The following is a 17,420-nucleotide window of genomic DNA, read 5'->3' as shown; positions in this document are numbered from 1 at the left end:
AACTGTCCCTTGTGTTACCTGCTGGGTTTCATAAAACCGATAATCAAAAGGCTGCAGATGATGTCCCTTTAACCACTTGCTGAATGTACCCAACTTCTTGCTGTGGTACTAATTAAATCCATTCACTTTATTCCTAATTACATCCCCTGTAAACTTTTAACATTTTCCTCATTTCAAAAGTGTCAGCCGCATTTGCAGAAAGACTCATTCAAAATAATTGTTATTTGCATCTTTGATTAGTGTTTTATAATATCATAAACAAAGCTTCCACTTTGTTTGTGGTTAAAAAAACACAGCAAATAAATATTTATAACTTCTAATTTGAGCTTAAAGCAAAGTTTGCAGTGCTGTGAAATGATTCAAGTAAATAAACCTAGTGACTGTAGCCTGAACACCAAGTCCAACTCTTTCTGTTAGCTATGCACAAACTGAACTCTGTATAGGTTACATGTTTGCATACATTCATTGCCAGTATAATTCAACGCACTCTGCAGGTCTTCATACCCTGAATATGAAGGCGCTGCTGCCTTTGACACTCAGACGTATTTGTGGTGCATGCCTCTGGTTTTCAGTCAGTTACCTTTTTGTACATTGCAGTAAATAACCTCATTAAAGACCAGCAGGCTTAAATGTCTGTTGCTTTGTACTTTTAAAAAACAAATACGACTTCACCTAAAAGCCAAGTATAAAATGATCAAAGCAACCAACAAAACAAAAAATATCTCAGAAGCCTTCCTGAATTCATGGTCATAGAAAACTGTTAAAAAAACAAACTAGACTTGGACATACTAACCCTGCCTTTAACACAGTCCTACTTGTTTGCAAACGTGTCAGTTTTTACATTGAGCAAATATCTTAATATGCAGACCAATCATCAGCAGCGGCAACATAAAATCTGTCATTTGCAATAAGAAACATTTACTTTGTCATGTAAGTCGAAATATACAAACTGCTACAATTTCATTAATAAAACCATTTGATTGTGAGAGCTGTGTGTGCAGTCCTCCAGCTCTTGTAAACAGGAAAGGAATATGTCGCCTCTACAGGTTCCAGAGACAAAGGAACCTCCTCTAGGCCCTTAAATGACTGTTTCATAGAAAAAATATGAGTTTCATAAAAAACGAACATGTGATTAAAATAAACATAAATACTAAGTGTCTGAAGTCATTTGGCATTCAGTCTCTTACAGCTACCTGATTGAATAAAGAGCTGTGGAGCTTTTACTCAGTATGGAGCAGGAATGCAACATGCTGCAGAGGATTCTTTTAAATGAGTGTCATGAGATGCTTCTCCATCTTTTGTAGTAGTTCAGAATTTCAGCACAAGACTATTCCCGCGTCTCTGTCCTTATTACTGCTGGCTCGGAGAGAACTGTTCTTTTTAGCTGTTGATGTCTTTATAGATGGAGTTAGTTGTGGTGAGGCCAAAGATGAAGGCCCCAATCGTAACCATGACAACACCAAAGACCACCAATCCATGCCAGCTGTAACGGAGAGACAGACGTTAAAAAAGAGAATTCTTCATCCGTGAAGTAAGTTTACTTTAAATTGTATCAACAGAAAATCAAATGTCAACAATGTGGACGTGTCACACTCACAGTACCAGACCCAAGAATATTGTCTTAGCAGAATTATGTGTTTACGAGTTGCAAAAAGATCTGCAGATCATTTTAACAATTAATAAAACCCCAACAATATTCAGTTAAAATGTTGTATAAAACTGGAGCTGGAGACCTAAAGAACTACTTTAAATCAGGTCGACATATCAAAAGTTAAATAAATTAAATAATTGAATTGATTTTTATTTGCTTAATTGATATTTCAAAATAAAAATCTCTTAATAGTTGCAGCTCTGGTCTTTTTTAGCTAATCTTTTTGGTTCCTAGCAAACACGCTCAGATACACAGCACACTTAAAAAAAGAAGAAAAGGCTTGTTTTAAGTTTCATCGAGGGGCTACATCCAAGGACATTGTTGCCATGTTACACATAATTAAACCAATTTGGATCGAAGAAACTAAAAGAGATAAGCAATCTCACCTTGCAGTTCGGCTGTCTGTCTCTGACAGCTTGGCTTGCATCAAACACAAACCTGATAAAGAGACAGGGGGACAAGGGGACAAGGACGTTTCAGTTTGACACTCACGACGGACCAAAATCTGGAACCTCACAGTCAATGAGAGAAATCTTACCTGGGAAGACGAAGATAAAGCAGGCTGCCAGTCCTCCAATCAGCGAGATCACCCGACCAATATCTGGGATGAAGAGGGCGAGGACGAGCGTGACGACAAACCACACCAGCGTCTGCAGGATCCGCCTCCTCTGCTCACGACGCACACACACCTCAACCTGCTCGCCTTGGAAGCGCAGCCAGAGTCCTTCTATGACTGCCCTGGAAGGACACATAATTACGCCAGAGAGTGGTGAATCTCCGCTAGAAAAGGTGCACTCTGTAGAGTGCAAAACTGACAGGGACACAGCACGAATAACAAGTGGACCCGAGGCGTGACATCGGAGCGGCCACATTTTCACGAAATCTTACCTGCCACAGAAGTGTAAAATGGGGTAAGAGGTGACGACACAGATGACAATAAAAGCTCTGGCGATGGCCACAGCGATATCGTCAGAAGGGTACGACATCAACACATCCTGATTGACATTGGAGCCAAACGTCAGGAAGCCACAGACGCCTGGTCAAACACAACAATCATTATTGAGATTAAAGATCAGGAAATACTTCCCATCGGACCCACGAGACAGGAGAACCAATGAAGTGGCTGTATATGGTAATTAGATACATATTTGAGTGCATGCGTTGAACATACCTGTTCCTGTGTACACAAAGAGGCAGATTATCATGCTAAAAGTGACTACAACTCCCCAAGGTTTGATCTCTTTTCTGCTCATGCTGTTGAACACCGGCACACAGCTGACGTGGCACTGCCGATCAGGAAGATCAAAAATAAGTCATCAATACCAAACTCAGTTTGAAACAAAAGGCATTTAGTTTGGTGATCTCAAATGACACACAAGTGGACCGCTACCTGGAAGCCGAAGCAAATGGTTGGCATTGCATTGAAAACGGCAGTCCAGGAAGCAGAACTGAAACACAGACACAAAAATGATTGAGGAACTCAATCAAAGGACAACAACGATGCAGACGTTTCTGCTTGAATGAGTGCAGTGCTAAAGTAAGACAGACATTTTGAAAAATGTCATCATGCGTGTGCAGACTCACGTGGCAGGAACGGGACTCGGGGTCATATTCTCATCTGGGAAGATGTACTTTATAATGACCACGATGGTCACATACCAGGTTCCAATCACACTGAGTGCACTACAGAGAAGGAACAACAACCCAGACACGATCATCATTCCGTGCACAACGCTAAGAGGACATTGACCAATCTCCAACATTGGGGAGAAAATAAGTTGAGCGAGTAACGGCGCCTTGTACCTGGCATACTTCTGAAAGCCAATCTCTTTGGGGATGGAGAGAGGAAGAATAACCAGGACCGCAGTAACAGAGATGGTAAACTTGCGGTCAGTGTACCAGTGGTCACTGACTGTACCATCTGTGTCATGAGCCATCGCTGCCGCCACTGAAACCAAAAAAACGGCCGTCACCAAAACATGTTGAGGGACACACAGAGGGAAGGAGGCAGTGTGACGTATGCTGGGCAGGAGCGTAACCTGCTGTACACATATTTAGCTAAGCAGATAATTAAAGTAACTATTTCTAAATAGGTTTAGGTTTATTATTTATTATTATTTTGATTTTTTCCTAAACCTTACAGACGCGATTTCACGTGTGACCGCTTTAGAAATGGTTGATCTGGATTTACATGGACTTTATCCTCCATTAAACTGTGACCTGTCACAAAGGAAGAAGTCTGGTAGCAGAAGCAGTGTGCTGCTGTGCCATCATTGATGAGGGCAAAGAGCGTCGGGGACAGCACCACTCAGCTTTTTCTATCATGTGACCGTCATGTGACGGACCAACCCTTACACGTCCTCGCACTGAGACGCTGACAACTTAGAAGTCGTCGTCCTCCTGCCTGTATCTGGAAACACACCGTGACCTTCCACCCAAACCTAAATTCTGATTAATCAAGAGAGGGCAGCTTAGTGAGTGATTCACTTGACAGACTTACAGCGATCCAGCTGGTCTCCGATGACAATGAAGAAAGCGATACAAGTCCCAAAGGTGTAGACGGCAATGGCGATTTCACATGCGATTCCTGTTACTTTCCCACAAGTGGCCCTGACGACCTCCTGATAGGTGCTTTCGTTACTGACCTGAAGAAAGCAGACGGGAGATTAAAACAATAAAGTGGATTCTGAAGTAAATCTGATCATCTTGATGAATCTGAGTTAACTGCAATGCTGAAAGGGATAAAACCGCCTGAATAAATAATGCTTGAGGCAATCTGTGGCTTTTTTAGGGATCAAGAACATATTTCCTCAGAATTGTGTAAAACCTCCTGAATCAACAACTTTCTTTGCTGACGAGTTTGACATTTTAACAAACGATTGTCTCCTAAAAAAAAGCTCATGTGGTTTAAGGCAACATGCTCTTTAAAGCAGTCGTAGCACAGCATGAGTGGAGTTTAGAGCAACAGCCCAAATAAGGTATCGGATAAGTTACCAACAATTTTTTTTTAAAGTATATGAATGGATTTGTTCCATGGAAATTTCCTTTCGTCTGATATATGCTCAAAGTGAAAAGTAAACATGCAGCATGAGCCTCACTGCTGAGTGTGATTGTGTGCAGTTTCAGGCATGACATTAAATACAAAGTTATGGTTTTTCTGCAGATGAACCTTAATTAGAACAACTCAAATCTTTCAACAGACTCACACTGGACTCTTTCCCAATGGGGTTTAACACTTAAGTCTGGGCCAGCAGGAAGTGGAAGGCTGAGCTGTTGTGTAATACTTTTTAAGAATACAACCACAGCACATTGTTGCAAAAGGCAAATGCAGGAAAAAAAAGAAAACATTTTTGAAATAATGTAGAACGTGTGGAAAAGAAAGATTGAATTAAATCATGATATAGCTGATTCTGTGGCACATACTTGGGAGCAGTAGCCCAGGATCACCAGTCCACAGATTATGAAGATCAGCATGAACTGAAAGAAAGAAACAGGAAGCAATGTGTTTTAGTTACCGATGAGTTTTGTCCATAGGCAGTGTTAAAAAAAAAAATAGAAAATACATTGACAGTCAGCGGATATCTGCAGATATCCGCTGACTGTCAATGTTTGTCCCTTTATGTTGTCTTAATGCTTCTCTTTGTTATGGTAAATGAGGTTATAGGTTGGTGGGTATAGTAAGCAATCAAATCAATATCGCTAAAAACTCGCTTTTGCCTCTCGATATGTCGGATTATCATTTGTCTTTACATCTTACAAGCAATGACTGAAACAATAACTTAAATTCTGAGTTGCAGTCCAATTTATCAAGTTACTCCTAAATACTACATGTTTATAGTCTGAGTAAAGCCCTTTTGTCGGGCTGAGCAATACATGAGAATATCTTCATATTGGGACGGGGAGTAAGACTTCTAAATCATCTAAATATTGTAAATTCTACATCAGTTGTTCCCCTGCTATTAAAGGCTGGATTACAATAAATGTTGCAGCTGTTTTCATACATGCCTTTACCCACTCAGTCCTTGAACAATACTGATTGCCATTTATTAAGAATCTTGTTTTGTGAGAGCGCCAACACAAACCTTGATCAAACGTGTTGTTATATTGTATTTTGGGAAAGGGTCTGTGGAAGGGGATCATGTCCCAGTAATACGCGCCTCCCTGGGCTCTCCTCACCATTTGAAGCATCACTCCTGCCGTCACTCCTCCGGCCTGATTGAAGGCTGCAGGGAAGTTGAGCAGACCCGCTCCCAGTGCTGCGTTAACCACGATGAAGACCGCCGCCCAAGACGAGACACCCGCGCTCCTTTCTGCCTCAAGTTGCCGGACAGAATCCACGCTGGGGCTCTGCAGGAGCCACGCTCGTTCTCCAGAGTCGTTGCTGCCCACGCCGCCCCAGTCCTCAACATCCGTGTTGATGGCCATGGCTCTCGGGCCTGCAAAGTCTTATGCAACCCCTGAAAAATATGTCTGCGCCTCTCCGGACCCCAGAATCTTCAATACCAAAACAGCCGGGAACCAGCTGATACGTCTCAAGGTTATTGCCAGTCAGCTTGGTGGTGGAGCCGGTCGTTAATCTGTAATGAAACAAACAATAAGAAAGTGTTTCCATCTCATCTTCTACTGACAATCAAAGAAGCATATACTTAGCACTAAGACATAAGAATGTGCTTCATCATGACTCCATAAGTTTGAGTAACAAATATCTTCCCCCACACAAGAGCGGACATTAAAACACAGGTAGATGGTGGTTAAGTCAAACTAGCTATAGTTGATCAGATTGGGTTTTCTTCCCATTGAAGACCGCGACACGTATCTTGTACCGCTTCACTTATAGTTAACGTATGACCTTTGGACCAAAGGAAAGCATGCCGGTTGAATCTGTCATACGAGGTGTAGGAGGTGAAGGAAATGCAGGACAAGAAGCGAAACTAACATCAGTGTCAACAAGAGAGGCTTCTGATGGCAGCGGACCTCAACCGAATTAACTGCTCCAGCATCCTTCAGGAGATGCTGGTTAAACACTCCGATGTGATTAGACCACCGCTCGGCTTTTAGTTAACAGAACAATAACATCTGTCAACGCAGTCAGTCCCTTTGTTGCTCTGTGACAACAGCTAGCTAGAAGCGAACCTCAGCGGAATACAAAAGACCAATAAACTACTTTATCCAAACTGTTACACACGTTCACAAGTCTCCACGCGACGCACATTTGCCGTTTGGCGACATGTGGAAGATCAAATAGGGGCAATGAGGCACTGTACCTGCGGCTCCAGTCTCGAGGTTGGGAATGTTTTTGATTTGGGAGCCCTTATAAAGCAGCAGGTCACGTGACATAGTCACCTGACCGGGATTCATGAGTTTGGTTCCCGTTTGGATTCATGGGTAATGTAGTTCTCTCTCCATTGATATTCATCTCCATTGATTAGGGGGACAAACATTTCAAAATGAAAGCATATGAAGTGGCATGAGATGTTTCTGCTGTCGATAGTTACATGCCTGAGGCACTAACAATGCAAGCATTAAAGGCCAAGGGACCTGCAATCTCTATGACACGGATAGGAAGAACTATTCATTAAAAAGAAGTGTGCAATTCAGCGTATATTTAAAATAGTGATTGTAACTAAGCAAGATGTTGGCATAGGGACATGGAAAGGAAGGGATAACATTCACTGACCAGACTTAAAATGAAGGCACATGAACAGGGATCAATCTTCTATAACCATTTATTGTTCGGTCAATAAGATTACAGATGACAGAATGCAAACAGAGTGGCGTAATGCCAGAGGTTTCAGAAGTATGAGACGGCTGGGGTGAAATCCCACAGATTTATTCACTGTACACACGCACACGTGATGTCTGAGTGAATGAGCAGTAGGTGTATAATCCTCCAGCAACTCCCCAAACTAGGATCACTTAATCCACTCAGGTCTATCAAACAAAGACAGCAGGATGGAAATACAAATCTTAATAAGGCTTTGAATTTAGGGCTATGGTTGAATATGTAAAACACATCTCCATTGTTTATTTCATTCAGAGTATTGATTGCTTCAGCCCAGCAGTGTTTGGCTTGTGAATTTGTATCAGGCGTTAAAAAGGGACTGTCGCCCTGCCAGCAACTAGACTAGAAGGGAGAAGAATGATTGGAAGTGCCAACAAAAGATAAGGAGTAAATTACTGGAGCATTGATTAGTTCAGACTGACCACTGCAGATTAGCATGATAGTGGATTGATTTCCTGATTAACAAATTAAAACACAATGCAAACACAATGCCGGCCTAATCTTGAAACTTTAACAGTGCCTTTAAACTTAAAGTGCTACGACGCCACCATTATATTTTAACAGGTTTTGAGATGCGATTGGGCCCGCTGCAGATAAACCGCACAAATTTAGGAGGACGCCAATACACAGCCAATCGTTGATGCCACATAATAAATAAGCAAAGATAATCAGTCAGTGGGAGAAAATATACCGTTTACAACGTGGGGTGTCTTTTTAACTGAATAAACACTTTTTGATAGCGGCAAGTTGAACTCATGATGAAATCTAATTGATAGCATGTCGAACTAAACACAGCTCTTTTCTAGACGGTGGAATGGAGGAGACAGTGAATAAGTGCAATGCTCCTCGTAAACACTGCTGCTTTGATTATGTAGCTCTCCCAGCAGGATCCGCTCTACTTAGTGACCGCATGGATCCCCTGTGCCAGGTAGCCCACATTCCCAGAGGTCACGCCTGCCATGGAAATCCTGCCATCTTTGGTCATGTACACGGAAAACTCCTTCGTCAGGCGCTCGACCTGCAGGAAAAAACATAATATAAATGACAAAACATTCATGAGAGTAATTTTCACTGATATCTTTAGAAGGTTACAGTTTAGAGCACCTTTGTTCTAAATCCTACCAACTCATAAGTCCTTTTGCATCATGATGGTAAATTGTTTTGGATCACTTTTTTTAAAATCAGAGCTTTTGGAAGTTGTGCACTGGGCGACTCAATGTCATTTGTGTAGGCGCAAATGTGGAATTTCCATCAACAGAAATTAGTTAATCATCATCTAATAGGATTACATAAATTTCTAAATAATTAAGTTTGATATGGGTCTGTAATCGCTCTGGAGAGCAACCGGACCAACATTAAAAGGATTTCAATTCAATGAGGCGAACCTTTAATGACAGTTTGTGAAAAGTTGACACAATATACAAGTCAGATTTATTTAACAATGCAATAAGTAATCTATATTTTGACCTTTGAAGAGATGATCACAGTAAGAAAACAAACAAAAAATACTGCAACTTAATTAAAATTGCCGCTTGGAGAAAATGTATTTATACTACTAGAGCAGATGTACCGGAAAAATACAAATGCTGCTTCATAATGTAAAGTACCTTTTGGATTGATTTTCAAGTCAACAGTAGAGCAAGGCGTGATATAGTAAAACACCTCAAAGGCTCTTCTATTTACAAATTATGCATTGTTTGTTCAATCTAAATTTCAACTAACTTCACACTAAAATTACAGTGTGAAAATAACAATGTGCCATTTAACAGGAGGTTATGTGCTTAGCTATTTCTTGGTGTGTGTGTGTGTGTGTATATACCTGTTCCGGTTTGAGGCCTGTGAAGCAGAACATCCCAATCTGGTCGATGACATGCTGCCAGTTGTGGGAGGAGCCCTCTTTTTTCAGACCCGCCACCAGCTGTTCTCTCATCTTAATGATGCGGTTGGCCATAAAATGAACCTCCTCCAGCCTGGAACAAACAGCAGTTTCTAACAGTTAAAGAAAGATTCTGGATCAAAATGTATTGGTAAAAATGAAAGACTGGAATCCGAAGCGTTTTTTACAAATATCCGAACTAGAGGTTCGGTTCAGGTAACGGTTGTCCATATGGTCTGTAAAGACATACCACAGTGAGCGCAGATCTGGTGTATTGAGAATGGTTGCTGCAATTCTGGCACCGTTCATTGGTGGGTTGGAGTAAATGGGCCTGATGAGGATCTTAAGTTGAGACTCTACTCTCTTTGCCTCCTCTGTGTCGTTACACACCACAGTGAAGCCGCCCACACGCTCACCTGGAAGTATAAAGATCCAAAGGTCAGGTCTGAGAATTGTAAAACTGACAATTTGAACCCTCCAACATCAAGTTAAGTAAAGAGGAGCCGTCATGATGGGCATCAGGCTCAAATATCTCATTTAAAATAAAAATAAAACAATACAATGAAGGACTCCACATCTTTGTGTTCAAAAGTAAAAACTTTGTCTTGTAAATTCGAAATCAGTAAGTTGCATCGTAGTACATTAAAGTTACAGATCAGTAAAGGGAATAGTAAAATAAAAAGTTGTCAATGACTTTCTACAACGAGACTTTAAACTTTCAGTCATGATACCTCACTGTCAGTCTTATTAATGCATAGTATGTGTGCAACGATAGTATGGATGCTCTTTGGAATAAATCCTACTTCATCTACTTTTTTCTCCACTTGGTGGTGGTAAAGCACCCAAGAATTCGCCAAAATGGTGTGGAGCAGATCCTGCCCAATTACATTTTTAAAAATTGCACAGAATCACCCGTTTTATACATTTTCTGCCCTGTTACCTGCCACTTACTTTCACTAATGTCTATTTAAGAGCATGTGGTGAATTCTGACTGACCATAGAGCCCCATGTTCTTGGCAAAGGACTGGGACAGCAGGATGTTGTGGCCCTGCTCGATGAAGTAGCGCACAGCCCAGGCATCACGATCGATGTCTCCACTCGCAAAGCCCTGATAGGCCATGTCGAAAAACACCAGCAGGTTCCTTTTCTATGAGGAGAAAAGAGATATGTAGATAGACAATTAGATATTCATAATTCAAGTGATAAGTTTGATTACATGTACTTCTCAATAGCGGTATTAAAACTTTCAAAGTGTGTTGTAACCACACTGCACAGAATGATGCACACTCACCTTCACAATGTCAGAAATCTCCTTCCACTGCTCAGGCTTGGGGTCCACACCCGTGGGGTTGTGGGCACAAGCGTGCAGCATGATCACACTTTGCTCGGGGATTTTCTGAGAAAAAAAAAAAAAAGAGGTTTTGGTTAGTTAACCTACAATATGTCAATTCTATACCGCTGCCAGATATAACCGATTACAGTATTAACTCCACCCAGAATAGTTTTCTCTGTCAACCAACTCCCTTAATAATGTGTATCTTGTAAAGAACATGAGGGCAAAAACACAATTCTAGTGGTCATTAAATACAAATGCTGTACAAACACTGCAAGTATACTGTAAACTGTTACGTTTATACATTGTTTGTAGTTTGAAGCCAAGTGTTTTTATTTATTCATTTTCACAGTATACTTTTTCTTACAGAGATGTCGTCGAGAGCTCCTTTGAAGTCAAAGCCGCAGGTGGATGGGTCATAGTATCTGTATGCCTTGAGCTGCATGCCAGCGTCTCTAAAGATGGGGGTGTGGTTTCCCCAGGACGGCTTGGGCAGGTACACGTCACGTGGACCTCCATGGAAGCGAGCCTGTGACAAAAGAAAGTCGGATAAGATAACGTCCCTAACCCCGTGTTATTGTGTGATGATGATGATCATCATCAATACAAGAGGACCTCACCAAAAAGTTGGCTCCGATGCGCAGGGATCCAGTTCCTGAGATGGTCTGGACAGTGATGTTCTGTGTGCAGAAGAGAGCTGCAGCTATGACTATGGCTAAAAACTGCCAGAGCCCATTTGAACAGGATTTAGTTTTGATCAAACCATCTTACCCTGCTGCTCTTCAAGACTTCACTATCAGCACCGAGAGCGAGTTGGGCGCAGGACTTTGAGAACTCCCCATAACCTCCAATGGGAAGGTACTCCTTATCCATGTGTTTGGCAGTGATAATATCCTCTGCCTATAAGGGGAAAGATCAAAATTGTATAAATCACTCACATTGACCAAACAGGTAATCCCTGCCTTGATGTAGTTCAAATTGAAAGCATTAGTAGATTGACCAGAGGGATTGGTGACACCGACCTTGCGGACGCAGCTGAGCACAAAGGGCTTGCCGTGGTCATCCCTGTAGGCTCCCACTCCCAGATTCATCTTCTTGGGGTTGGTGTCCCTCTTGAACGCCTCGGTCACCCCCAGGATGGGATCGGGGGGACCCATCTGCACGCCACCCCACCATGAGCTGCAAGGAAAATTAAATGACTAATGCTGCGGAGGAGTACATTAAGGAGTTCTTATGTGCACACCACACTGAAGAACAGCTTTTCCCCTCAACAGCAGTAACGAGTCATTATTACAAGTGAGCCACTAATATGATACAAGACTTAGGCTTGATCCTGTTGACCGAATGCGCAAGCTTAAATCCTCATGTGACCGGAGGTTACCGGACTGAGGCAAAGAATTATGAATGACAAATGGTCAATGGGCGCAAGTTTAGTGAAACAACCATAATCCAGTTAGAGGGTTAAAAATCCACAATCTAGAGGAACAGTTCATACCCGTCTGAAAGACAAACAAACTCTTGTTCGTCAAGTCTATGAACAGCCTAAAATAAATAAAATAAAAAACAATTTTGCAATGAACAAGCATGCGAATTCTAAATTTTTGCTCCCTTTCTTCAGGCCAATCTTTATCCAAAGGTATTATTTATATGGCTTGTTCATTTTAGTATTTAGAAAAGATTTGTTTTTTTCATTCATTAGTGTCAAGATATTCAACTCAGTCTTTAACAAACTGAACAGTTGTTTTCCCCCTCATTAAAAGGACTTAAAATATAATGTAAGATTCAGTCTTACCACATTGTGTTTAGCATGATGCATTAATATAAAACAATGATTTAAAAAGCAGAAGAAATTATTCATTTATCATTTACAGACTCATCATTAAGTAAATCCTTTATTTGAATAAAGGAACCAAAATCAAGGAGATTACTGATCTGTCAAACTGTAACTCTTGTGTAATTAGTACTTGCAGTGCATAATAATTTGTTCACTGCGATTTAAGTTTGCACATGAAAGGAATTTAGCATGGCATTTTTTCCCCAAACTAAATGTCCAGAAACACCTGAGGGTGTCAGGTCCAACAAGAAAAACCTGCACAGGACCACAGGCCGGTAGTAAATTGCAGGCAGACGGTTGTGTGTTGGGACCTTTACTGCACGGCTTCTCACATATTGTCTCCGGTTCCCTCTACTTGTAAACCCTTTTAAATGTGTGGCTAAATTTAGGACGGAACACTTTGCAAAGGGCAAGAGTCTCCAAACCCCTACTAATAATACATTCAAAAAAAAAAAAAAGATCACATGCGTTCATTAAATACTCACTACAGTTCACTGACACATTTATTGCAAGAAAATAAAGTGTGAACTGGTTTGGGGGAGAAAATGGTCATTAAACTAATTTGTTTTATGTCTGTAAAATAATTTAATAGAATATTGGTGGAGGCTTCAAATAAGCCCAGTTGGATCCATTTGCCTCTTCCTGGCAGGGATAACCATTCATTTCTGCAATGTCTTGCTTGAATTTTGCAAATATAAAAAAATATAAAAAGGTGTAAACTTCTAAAAAAAAGGCAGCATATACTAAATATATAGTACAAAAATCAAAAAATGTATTTAATAGATGATCCTCATGGTCAACAATACTTTATCCTGCAGCGTTTCGGCCCAGTATCCAGTCTCCCCGTTTTCAACTCAAACCCAATTGTACATTGAGAATCATACTAAAAAGGGGCATTTGAGTTCAAGCGTCCTCATTTTGTACAAACATCGGTTGAACAGCTGAACTTCAGGGTTTATATAACCATCACATCGACAGGCAAGTTAGCAGTAATCAATAGTCCAAAGTAGTCTGACAAGCTACAGTATGGCATTGAGGGGCTTAAACGTCTAACACGTCAGGGGTGTCTGAAAACAGACCAATGAGAGCGGCAATCTGAAACACACCCCGGCAGACAGAAAAAAGCTAGTTACGCCTCTTTTGCACACTTATGAGACCTAAGAAAGAGCAAGAAACTTACAACACACTGTAAATTTAGAAACAATACGGTATGCATGTAAAAAATAAACATGAATATAAAAAGGTGCAGCTGCAGTTCTGAACGAGTTTGCCCTCCAGACAGAAAGGGCATCGCTGACTATCAGTTATCAAGCTAGAAATGAGCCAATCGGCTATAAAAGGCGGAACAGTTCAGCCAATCAGCTCACACGGCTTCTCCAACTACGACAAGTCGCTTGGCCCAAACGGCGTGAGGTTTGACGGCTTAGCATTAAGCCATCGCGATTGCGAAAATCAAGAAATAAAAGGAAGTTGGCGTAGAAAACGTCATCCAACGTGACATAATATCATGAACAAGTTATCGCAACGAACAAAAATTCTTTTTTAACCTCGCACAGCGACGACTTCAACGGCAACTTGGGCTGCTGACAAGTCAACGTGACTTTCATCAGCAGCGAGCTTCACTGATAGCAACACCCAAGTCCACCCCCGGAGGTCAAGTTAGTGTTGCTCGGAAAGGATGTCTAGCGCAACAGGTGTTGTGGCCGGGGAGGTCTGTCAAGTCATAACACTCTGACGCAGTGGTCGACAGTAACGTTACCTACAAATGTACAATGACTTTAGCTCTCGCCGCAGGAGCTAACTTTAGGGTAGCGCATTGCGGCCTATTGAAATAATGTGACCCCTATGTGTGCGTTAGCTTTCCAAATGGTACGGCTAAAGTAACCACAGAACTGCGACGCGTCGATATCAATTGAATGGCTCACAAACCCGTCGAACTACAAAAAACGGTTTGTCTTCTGGTTAAGCTAAAGCTAGCTGTAAGAGTAACGCAGGCACGCCGCTACTTGACCGAGCCAACTTCCATCCACACATTACGTCCATCAGCTTTGAGCATCATCTCGCTGTTTACCTGTTGCGGGTGGAGAGGACTCCCAGGGACGGGGAAATGTTCCCCAGGCAGTAGATCACCTTATTGGACTTGAGCAGGGCCATCGTTGTGCAGCGCTTGGGAGCAGAGGCTCGAAGGATGTGGACGGACGTGAAGGGCAGCCACGATCACGGCGCTTTACGCTGAGTACGCGCTGACGTCACAGGCTTACACGCAGCACACACACGCACACGTGAACCAAATGGTTGGACTTTAAATTATTCAGAACAATTAAAAAAAAACTAAATATTGCATAAATTATTCAGAAAATGAATACTATTACTATTTTATACTATTGAAGGTTATGAAGTAGAATGTTTGCAATGTATAGAACAAAAAATATTCTCAACTACACTGATCGTCAAATGTCAACATTGATCTAAACAAACTAAATTAAAACACCAAAAAATAAATGCATCCATGTTTTCCACTTTTTGTTTCATGAGTAAATAGGTAAATACGAGGACTTGCATGGAGGATTATTTGGTTCTGAATCTATAGAGAAGTAAAAATGTTTTCATAAATGGTCAAGTCATCCATAGTAGTAGAAAGGTTTATGGTATTTAACCCGTGGATCCATATTTCCGATTGTCTTTTATAGAGTAAATTAAGTTTATGCTTTCTTTTAGTTGTTTAACATATTAACGTGATAGAGATAATGCAATGTTAAGCAGGTGGATATGCTCCTGAAAGTTTGCTGTCATGTGACGCACAGCTCATTGAAGCAACACATTTTAAAGGTGATCTAAACTTTTTTTAGGCTATGGGACACTTAATTGCGGGTCAAAATGACAGCTGCAGTTAAATGGGTAACACAACAGACTTCAAAATGCATCATGTACCTTTTGAGCTGCATCTGCTTTGTTTTTAGTCTGAGATTTGATGGGAATGGAGATGGAGCATTGCTTGAAAATTAAATGCCTAGTTGAACTTGACCCACTGCAGAAAAACAGCTTTTGATCGAAACACAACTGTCAACGATACATTATTCCTACCCGAGTACTTGTACCTTCATCTTCCCACCAGATGGAGTCCTTGTCTACATTCTGCTCTCATTGTTCCTCGTGTTGAAGCTTCACTATATCATAAATTGACAAAAAGAGCAAGCTCACCCCCTCCATCTGTGCAGAAGGAACATCAACCAGGATGACATCAGAACATGGATCTCCACGAAACATTCTCTTGCAACTAGACAGACTCAGATTCACTGGCACCCCAACAGAGTGATAGAGCTGGACAAATACTGGGCTTACATGAGGTTCTGCAAGTGCACAAAGGATATATGGCCATTTCCAACAATACAATCATGTCTGAGAGAAACTACATATGCAATGATTAAAGCAATTAGATGTGGAACAGAGATCAAAACATTCCTTTAAAGTATATTTTGTTTGTTTGTTTTTGCGGCATTTGTTTCCTCAAGACTATCTGGTTTAGGTGTATGGTTTTGCACCTCAATCCTTCAACATTTGTCCTTAAAACTGCTTTGTGGAAAGAAGCTGATGACAGCAAAATAACAAGAGCAATTGGAGGTTGAGGAACTGAGCAAACAGAGCTGAGCAGGAAGAAGTATTAAAATGAAAGAGCAGCAGAAAAAGAATTAAGACTGATAAGAGAGAAGTGTTACTGACAGTAATGCTGAGAAACATCTCACAGCTTAACTTATGGTTGAACCCGCCTCTTTAATACCTATTGTACAGTATGTGTGTGTGTCTATGTGTGTGCATTAGGGTGTCCTCACTCTTGTTGTTGCTACTTCTTCAAAAACTACTCATTTGGCTTTCTGTTTATATTCCTTCACAATTGTAAATGTAAATGTTCCTTCTCCAACCAATCACAGTGAGGTTATGGGTCAATAGATTACTGGAAAAAATGCATTTTATATGTCACTTATAGTGGTAATGCTAGACACGTTTTCCAATCGGTCTTCTTTGCAAAAGAAAACATGTATGCAAAACAGTAATCAGAAAATTGCCCCTTCACTCTGCAATCAAGTGCTTTGGAGAATTTCTGAGGTTTTTAGAGGGGTTTTGGTTCAGACTCACACACCAGCTGTCCAGTGTTCGTTTGCATTTAATGGCTGAGAGAAAATCCAGTGCATTACCAGGAATTATCAATTCACAATAATGGCACAGAGAAATTAGGGCAATGGTTAAGCTTATGGGACTGTCCCCATAAATCAATTTCTTTTTATTTACAATAATATAGTGAGTATGACTATTAATCAGCCTAAAACCAGTGGTACTTGACAGTGATCTGAAGATGAATATGGTGACTTCTTACAACTCAATCAATTGCAGTGTCTCTCCGGTCTAATAAACCATGACAGCGTGATACTTTACCATGACCCCGAAACAGGAGCGGCTAAATGGATTCCAGGCATCATTCATTGCATTATTCAGACCTGTGTTTTACTAAATGTTTTATATTTGTTCCTCTTCAGCAGGACATATTACATTTTTGTCAGCTAGGATTAGTGAAAACCTCTGAAATGTTTCCGGGCCTTTAACAATACTGTTTGGGTTTTATGTAACTCTGCTTCTGTTATTATTGGTATGAATACAACTCAGAGCCACCAGGGTGAAAATATACTATCATAAGACATATTTTGCATAGGTGTTTACAAATGATTTGTTATTAATCATTATAAATTGTGTCTATACGGTGCTTAAAGATGGGATATTTATGTGTAATGTGAAGACGATGATAAAGACCCATCACGGCATCTTTTGAGTCACATGCAAAAAAATGCTTCTTTTGTCTGCATGTTTTGTCTGTTTCCTTGCTGATTGAGCTACTGATCAACATTTTCATAGCTAACACCTCATATCAAGGAGAGAATAAAGTGTGTGTGT

The 17,420-nt window shown here is 40.9% G+C and overlaps 2 protein-coding genes across 3 annotated transcripts; both read right to left on the bottom strand.

The window, feature by feature from the left end:
* Positions 1-288: 288 nt before the first annotated feature.
* Positions 289-6,988, bottom strand: slc38a7 (solute carrier family 38 member 7). Of its 2 annotated transcripts, none has more exons than XM_037448319.2 (12): positions 6,916-6,988; positions 5,828-6,228; positions 5,075-5,128; positions 4,152-4,296; positions 3,455-3,599; positions 3,236-3,334; positions 3,042-3,099; positions 2,823-2,937; positions 2,540-2,687; positions 2,190-2,389; positions 2,038-2,089; positions 289-1,483 (listed from the first exon to the last, which is right to left on the bottom strand). In XM_037448319.2, the coding sequence occupies exons 2-12, from the start codon at positions 6,074-6,076 to the stop codon at positions 1,381-1,383; spliced, it is 1,368 nt and encodes a 455-aa protein (XP_037304216.1). In that variant the 5' UTR covers positions 6,077-6,228; positions 6,916-6,988; the 3' UTR covers positions 289-1,380. The 2 variants fall into 2 exon arrangements, with proteins under 2 accessions (XP_037304216.1, XP_062417760.1); XM_062561776.1 differs by lacking the exon at positions 6,916-6,988 and adding an exon at positions 6,837-6,852.
* Positions 6,989-7,359: 371 nt separating this feature from the next.
* On the bottom strand, positions 7,360-14,710 carry LOC119229772 (aspartate aminotransferase, mitochondrial-like). Its single transcript, XM_037490473.2, has 10 exons — positions 14,548-14,710; positions 11,665-11,821; positions 11,414-11,542; positions 11,263-11,322; positions 11,010-11,171; positions 10,601-10,705; positions 10,306-10,456; positions 9,560-9,725; positions 9,253-9,403; positions 7,360-8,451 (listed from the first exon to the last, which is right to left on the bottom strand). Exons 1-10 carry the CDS (start codon positions 14,628-14,630, stop codon positions 8,329-8,331), a joined length of 1,287 nt encoding a protein of 428 aa, XP_037346370.1. The 5' UTR covers positions 14,631-14,710; the 3' UTR covers positions 7,360-8,328.
* Positions 14,711-17,420: the final 2,710 nt, after the last annotated feature.

The sequence above is a fragment of the Pungitius pungitius genome, chromosome 4 (assembly GCF_949316345.1).
Source record: "Pungitius pungitius chromosome 4, fPunPun2.1, whole genome shotgun sequence".
Classification (NCBI taxonomy): Eukaryota; Metazoa; Chordata; class Actinopteri; order Perciformes; family Gasterosteidae; genus Pungitius; species Pungitius pungitius.
Note: the sequence above shows the minus strand (reverse complement) of the source record. Positions and strands in the feature narration are given on the sequence as shown.

Excerpts from the sequence above, each read along its gene's own strand:
- slc38a7 (XM_037448319.2), bottom strand. The coding sequence starts at position 6,076 with ATGGCCATCAACACGGATGTTGAGGACTGGGGCGGCGTGGGCAGCAAC. Across the intron at positions 4,297-5,074 it reads TCCTGGGCTACTGCTCCCAA|GTCAGTAACGAAAGCACCTA; the intron begins GTATGTGCCACA and ends TGCTTTCTTCAG. Across the intron at positions 3,100-3,235 it reads CCGAGTCCCGTTCCTGCCAC|TTCTGCTTCCTGGACTGCCG; the intron begins GTGAGTCTGCAC and ends TCTGTGTTTCAG.
- LOC119229772 (XM_037490473.2), bottom strand. The coding sequence starts at position 14,630 with ATGGCCCTGCTCAAGTCCAATAAGGTGATCTACTGCCTGGGGAACATT. Across the intron at positions 11,172-11,262 it reads GCATCGGAGCCAACTTTTTG|GCTCGCTTCCATGGAGGTCC; the intron begins GTGAGGTCCTCT and ends CTTTTGTCACAG. Across the intron at positions 10,457-10,600 it reads AGATTTCTGACATTGTGAAG|AAAAGGAACCTGCTGGTGTT; the intron begins GTGAGTGTGCAT and ends TTCTCCTCATAG.